Below are 7,401 nucleotides of genomic sequence, written 5' to 3' on the forward strand. Positions count from 1 at the left end.
AGTCCACAATCATAACGTAGCAGTATAAACAGTGTATGGGGCAGATGTATTAAGCCTGGAGAAGGGGATAAAGCATACCTCCCAACATGCCCCTCTCCAGGAGAAAGAGAATGCTCTATTTGTGGACTTTCCTCTTGATTAATGATTGCCATCCTCTGTTGTGGAACACCTTTCTTATCCATTATTAACCTGTTGAAAACAGGTGATGGCAATCATAAAATAAGAGGGAAGTCCAGTAACAGAGCATTCTATCCCTCCTGGAATGGGTCATGTTGGGAGGTATGGATTAAGAAGTGATAAAGCAGTGATAAGTGCAAGGTGATAATGCACCGGTCAATAATTATGGATTTGACAGGAGCTGACTGTCTGGTGCCTTATTACCCTGCACTTATCACTGCTTTATCACTTCTTTATCCCTTCTTCAGACTTAGTACATCTGCTCCTATGTACAGTAGCAAGTGTCCCTGTTAGAGTGAAGTGGTCGAGCACACCAAAAAAGAATACACAGATGGGATTTACTGTCCATTCCTCCAACTAGAGTTAAGGCCCCCATACACTATGCGATTTTGGGACGATTTCATCCGATTTCGGCACTTTGTGCCGATAATCGGATGAAATCGGCCCAAAATCGTAGGTATGTGACATTTGATCCGATCCGATGCGCGGTCCCGTGCGCATCGGACCGGATCAGGGAGGTCGGACGGTCTGTACATACGATCACGTCCGACCTCCCTGTATGCATATGCCTGCCACCTGACAGGCATATGCATACAGACACCGGGGGAGTAGTGGGGGCGGCCAGCGGCAGCGGTGGTGGGGGCGGCCAGCGGCAGCGGTGGTGGGGGCGGCCAGCGGCGGTGGGGACGGGCGGCGTGTGCGGTGAGCGCAGTGTACTTACACATAGCAGCAGCGGCGGGGACGGGACGCGCAGTGGCGGCTATTATATTTTAAAATACTTGTCAAATGACCGGCCACTCTCTGATTGGCCGGAGAGCTCTCAGCCAATCAGAGAGCGGCTGGTCATTTGACAAGTATTTTAAAAATATAATAGCCGCCACTGCGCGTCCCGTCCCCGCCGCTGCTGCTATGTGTAAGTACACTGCGCTCACCGCAAACGCCGCCCGCTGCCACTGACCGACATTGGAAAACAGACAAAAACAATTGTTTCGAGAAATTTGTTATATCAATACAACCGATATAATGAATGATGAATGACCACTGTCTGTTTTCCAGTGTTTGGGAGGACAAGGTTGATTGTTATATGCCCTCATACATTACCAGATTTTATTCCCACCAGACAGATTGGACAGATATCTTTTAGGTGTGTAACCTATTTAGCCCTCAGCACCAAGCCAGTTGCTAAGACACACCAGGTTATTTACATTTTCAGATGATAAACAAACTCTCTTCTTCTGCACAATATGACCAGCAAGAGAAAACAACCTTTCACAGGGTACTGATGTTGCAGGTGTGGCCAAGTACTTCTGTGCAATAGAGGCCAGCCTGCTGTGTGAGCCTGCATGCTTGGACCACCACTCTAACGGACAGGACTCTGTACTGATGGTGGGCTCTGTTCTGTATTCACGCACACTGTTCTCAACTGAATCTTCCTCTTGTTCAGAATCAGACTCTGATGAAGCAGCCAATAGGGCTAACTTTTTATTTGGTGGCTCTGTTGTTGCTTCCACCAGTTTCTCTGCAGCAAACCTCTGTTCCTTGAGTAAGTTGGTGACTGAGGCCCACACCTCACCCCTCTCAGGTCTGGGTATACACTTGAGGTCTTTGAATCTTGGATCCAATGCACTAGCAATCTTCAGATATGCAAGATTGGCATTTCCCTTGCGTGTCTCCAGGTCTGTTATGAATGTAGACTTAAATTTGACCACGTAGGCAGGGTCATCATCTGAGCTCGCCATGACCCGAGAGAGATGGCAAAAAGCAGGTAGAACCACAGAGCACGAAACATACTTTTCTCCTCCCAGAAGTTCCGTCACATACCTGCAATAGTAAAACAAAAATTCAAACCCATTTTGTTGGGTATGGGAGAACGGCACTGACAATTCTCGTGGATACCATTAGTGGCATCCCAGTACTCAGACAGTCCCCAGTAAATATACTAAACTGTCCTACCCTTAACCCTCCCTACAGGATCTTCACCGAAGGTATACAGAGAGCCAGCATCGTAACTACATTCCATTCATGCTACATCTTTTACAGACAGTACAGTGAGAAAATGAAATATATGATGTATGTAAAATATACCTGCAGGGCTCCAGCTGTTGTAACGCTGTCGCTTTTGTAGTCCTCTCCTTTTCATACAAGTCATGTATTCTTCTTGTGATGGTGCGTCTTGAGGTAGGCTCATATGTGCTGTCATTCGTTGCGATCCTAAGAATGTTCTTGAGACCGACATCTTCCACAATACTAATCGGCCTGCAGCTTGTAGCTATCCACTTCGCTAAGTTATTTGTTAGCTTTTCTTGCTTTTGTTTATCTATACTTCTCCCATATGTTGTATCCAACGTAGTCTGCCGAAGCCTCACTGCACTGTTTGTTTCGTTGGGTGATTTTCTGGAATCAACGCTGTGTATTGCATTTAAATGATACTTTAAACTCGAAGTACTCCGGTGATAAGACAATTCAACGTTGCAGTGTTTACAAACAACTTTGGTTTTATCAACTCTGCCATCTGGAAGAGATTTAAAATGAAAATGTCCATGTAATATTTCTGTTCCTTTCTCCATTTAGTCATTTCTGTGAGGGGGGACAGAAAAAAAAGTGAGATAAGACCACTATCATATAGAAAAAAAAAAGTAGACTTTACACCCCAGTTTTGCTGTGCCACTGATTAATGATTAATGTCTTCCGAGCAGGGCCTTTCTAATGTTTAACTGTCTGTAAATACCCAGTTTGTTCTATCACTATCTTCATTGTAAAGCACAAAGGAATATGCTGTGCTATATAATATAAACTGTAACTCAATAATATAAAGGGCACTTAGTAAGCTGCCGCAGGCTACAACTTTCATTACCCCCTTTCCATACACTAACCTCAGATGATAAAAAGGGACATAAGAGCACTGTTACTGTATCATATAGAAAAAAAAAGTAGACTTTATACCCCAGTTTTGCAGTGACACTGATTAATGATTAATGTCTTGCGAGCAGGGCCCTCCTAACGTTTGACTGTCTGTAAATACTACGTTTGTTCTATCACTATCTTCATTGTAAAGCACAATGGAATATGCTGTGCTATATAATGAACTGTTAATAAATTAAGGGCCCCCAGTAAGCTGCCACAGGCTACAACTTTCATTACCCCCTTTCCATACCTCAACCTCAGACGATCTCTTGTAGTCTTGCACGATGCTCCCGTTGCTGCTGGTCAGTAGTTGGGTAATTGCGCGTCTTGCCGGACAGCCTGCGGTGATGTCACTCTGTCCGTTCTTTAGTACTGCCACTTTATCGTTCTACCCAAGTTTGCTGGAATGTTAAGGTAGGGATTGGACACTGACATGCAAACTTATAGACCTGTTTAGAATTGTGTACTCACCCCATCCCCTGTGAAATACAGTACCCACCCTATTACCCCAGCCCTAGTGGCTTGTACCCCTCTGTTATGAGGCACAGTATCATTCTCCCCTGATGTACCCCTCTGGTATGGCATCCACCCCTCTGTTATGGGGCTGCCGTAGCATCCTCCCCTGATGTACCCCTCTGGTATGGCATCCACCCCTCTGTTATGGGGCTGCCGTAGCATCCTCCCCTGATGTACCCCTCTGGTATGGCATCCACCCCTCTGTTATGGGGCTGCCGTAGCATCCTCCCCTGATGTACCCCTCTGGTATGGCATCCACCCCTCTGTTATGGGGCTGCAGTAACATCCTCCCCTGATGTACCCCTCTGGTATGGCATCCACCCCTCTGTTACGTGGCTGCAGTAGCATCCTCCCCTCATGTACCCCTCTGGTATGGCATCCTCCCCTCATGTTACCCCTCTGGTATGGGCCTGCAGTGACATCCTCCCCTCATGTAGACTACACAGCGTCCTTGCTCACATTCATAATGACCCCCTTTATACTAGTCATGTAATTACAGCCTTCTCTTGAGGCAAACTCACGGTGGTATGATGATGTAGCCCTTTTGGATATTCAGCGTCTTTCCTTATGCACCTGGGGATCTTCTCCCTCCTCCTATCTGGCAGCCCCTCTGCTGTTACATGCACGGGGGCCTCTGCAGTGTTATCCTGGCGTCTTCCAAGTGCAGCAGCAGCACATGCACGTGGACCTCTGCACCGGTATCCTGGCGTCTTCCAAGTGCGGCAGCACATGCAAGGGGATGTCAGCAGTGGTATCCTGGCATCTTCTAAATGCTGCAGCACACTCGCGGGGACCACGGCAGACACGTCCTGGCGTCCTCCAAGTGCCGATGCGCACGCGCGCGGACCTCGGCTGCTGTGTCTTGGCGCGAAAATCTGGCGTCCTCCTAGTGCCGATGCGCATGCGCGCGGACCTCGGCTGCTGTGTCGGCGCGAAAATGCGCTGTTCTTCCTGCTTCCGGGTCTGAGATCAGCCGGATCACGTGACGTACGAGTTAACGCGTTAATGAAATTATCGGCGTTAACATATTTTTGCGTTAACGCGATAATAACGGGTTAATCTGCCCACCACTAATATAAATCACTCTTTATTTTTCTTGCACAACTCTTTTCTTTTAAATATTTCGCTGAAGTTAAACATATTTTATTAAAATCTATTAAAAGTTACATTTTACTACATTCTCTATTCAGTGTGCCAAAAATAGACACTTTCTTGTTCTCCTTACCTGTATACCATACCATCTCTTCAGCTGTGTTAGCCTTGATAAATTCATAGATGATACTGCTGAAGTTCAGAGATATTGCTTGCTATGGAAAGCTTTATGTAAAGGGGAACATGATGTGGCATTGATTGTGATTGTACATGGGAGGAATGTACTGGGGAGGTGGTGGATCACTTTCTGATCAGGTGCCCCTTTAATGTAAAAGCTTATAATAAAATATCAAGGGCCTTACATAACCCGTGCCTTTTGGGGCTCAGTTATCCTGACTGGGCCCATCGGGTATTTAAAAGATATGGTAGATTTAATTTGACCACTATATAAGCTTAGGAGTTAGATATTACACATGGAGTGCACATGGAGCCCCTTGAGTGTGCATTGCTCAGTTTTGGGATTGGTGTTGGTAGGGGTAGTTGAAATCTGGAGTTTAGATATGCTTTGTATATTTCTTATTAGGGTTATGATAATTATGGTATGGTTTGTGTTATATACTGTATGCAGATTGCATTTAACTTATTTATATTATTAAGGGTACATTTACTAAGATCAGTACTTGTTTAGTTTCACGGCGCCCAATATATCGGATGCAATATCGGCCTACACTATATAAAATCAGCTCCATGCGTAGTGGATAGTGGGGTTATAAGCAGGTCAAAAATTGCATCGGAACGCATTGATATATCGGCCAATATCACATCCGATATATCGGCCGATATCGCATCTGATATATCGGGCGCCGTGAAACTAAACTAAAGTACTCTAAGGTGTGTATACTTGGCAGATCCTGCCGTGAGATGCGAGTCCCGATGCGATCAGATTGCATCGGGACTCGCATCTCACGACATGCTAGAGGGGCACAATTTACACTATATAGTCTTGACCTGCCCTCTCTATCTGGCTGCCGATGTGCGCTCACACGTGAGCACACATCGGCAGCGCATCGGGCTCGTAAACCCTAAAAAAGCATGCGATTTGCATGCAATACGGCTTCCGATGTTCACTATATCGGGAACATCGGAAGCCAAATCTTACCATGTATACACACTTTAAGATCGAATGGGTACAAATACAGCCCGGGACCCTGTGCTGGCAAATGTACAATCAGGGGAATTCAGCTGATTTGCCATATTTATATACAGTATGGAAAGGTCAGCCGAATTTGGCTGTACAAATGAGTATACCATTGATAGAACTCGGCCATATATGGCTATAGAGTTTTATGTGATTGGCAAATTTACAATCATTCATACTGCTGAATTCAGCAGTAAATATGAATGAAAAGTAGACCACGTTTTTGCGGCGTATTTGGCTGAAGTCTGCACGGATCAGTCAGATCTGTGCATGCTTCTCTGTGTAAAAATATAGGAAAAATAAATAATTGTAAAAATAAATGGCGTACAGTCCACCCGCTCGGCAATTACCAGCCCCAGGCTCATTGAGCCAGTGCATCACTTTTATAAGTGTGCACCTTCCACATCTTTTGATGGTCGGCGACCATCGTAAGATGTGGGAAGTTCCCCCTGCAATGCGAATGGATGTTACACCTGCGAGCGAATCACCCTTGTCAACCAGCCAACCATTCACAAGGCGAGGTTTGGTGGACTCACAAGGCTGCAAATTGGTAGCCTTACGAATCAAGCAGGATAACCCCCAGTGTGCGGAAACCCTGTGACAGTATGCAGTAATATCCTGTGCGATTTAGGGCCAATCTTTTTAAAGCTGCAGTGGACGAGTTCTGAAAGAGTTTTTGCTGACTCTGATCAGCCTAATGCTCCACACCTACAGATTAAAATGCGTATTTATTCAGGCATTTTAAACCTTCCAAATGTCAACATTTCGATCCATTAATAGGACCTGTCAAGACACTCCTTACACGCACACAGTATCACCAAGCATATTAGTAATTTGTCCATGTCACCTCTACCTTAAATCTCCTCTGCTAGGGGTTAAAGAGTGAGTGTGTGTGTGTGGGGGGGGGGGGGGGGGGTGGGGGGTGGAACCATCTCCAATGGTAGGGGGGATTAGTTACAACTCCACAACAGCCCATGCTCACTGCCAGGGTTTTCCATGCTTGTTGCCAGGAGGTTACATGCTCATTGCCAGGGGTTACATGCTCTTTGGAAGACTTTACAGTTGCCTAAAATTACACCGTAATCCCCTTTTTTCTACTTTTTTACAATTATTTTGTAACTAAACTAAATACATTTGCTGCAGCCATAGCCACAGGCTCCTTTTCTCTGGTGGCCACTTTGGACGGTCCCTCGGCATCGGAGATCTGAGACGCCACAGAGGTATCTCAGATATGCAAGCACAGGAGAAATCATTCGATGATCGCCGACCATCGAATGATTTCTCCCCCACACCCAAGGCTGCAAATAGATTATTATGCAAATCATCCATTTGCAGCTGTGCAAGGGATCGCACGGCTGGCGGCATCTGTGTCAACCAGAATAAGGTCCATAATCACCATAATCACTTCACAGTATTCAGTACACTCGCATTGTCTACAGTTATTATAGCACGGGATACATGTAATTAGAACAGCAGCGGCGAAAGAGACATGCTGCCAATGCGCATTTCGCTCA

At 45.8% G+C, this 7,401-nt stretch overlaps 1 protein-coding gene across 1 annotated transcript; it reads right to left on the minus strand.

The window, feature by feature from the left end:
- Positions 1 to 1,093: 1,093 nt before the first annotated feature.
- On the minus strand, positions 1,094 to 3,567 carry LOC146030510 (E3 SUMO-protein ligase ZBED1-like). Its single transcript, XM_083158410.1, has 3 exons — positions 3,332 to 3,567; positions 2,263 to 2,754; positions 1,094 to 1,998 (listed from the first exon to the last, which is right to left on the minus strand). Exons 2-3 carry the CDS (start codon positions 2,742 to 2,744, stop codon positions 1,335 to 1,337), a joined length of 1,146 nt encoding a protein of 381 aa, XP_083014536.1. The 5' UTR covers positions 2,745 to 2,754; positions 3,332 to 3,567; the 3' UTR covers positions 1,094 to 1,334.
- Between the last annotated feature and the right edge of the window lie 3,834 nt (positions 3,568 to 7,401).

Source organism: Crinia signifera, chromosome 1, assembly GCF_055691185.1.
Source record: "Crinia signifera chromosome 1, ASM5569118v1, whole genome shotgun sequence".
Taxonomy (NCBI): domain Eukaryota; kingdom Metazoa; phylum Chordata; class Amphibia; order Anura; family Myobatrachidae; genus Crinia; species Crinia signifera.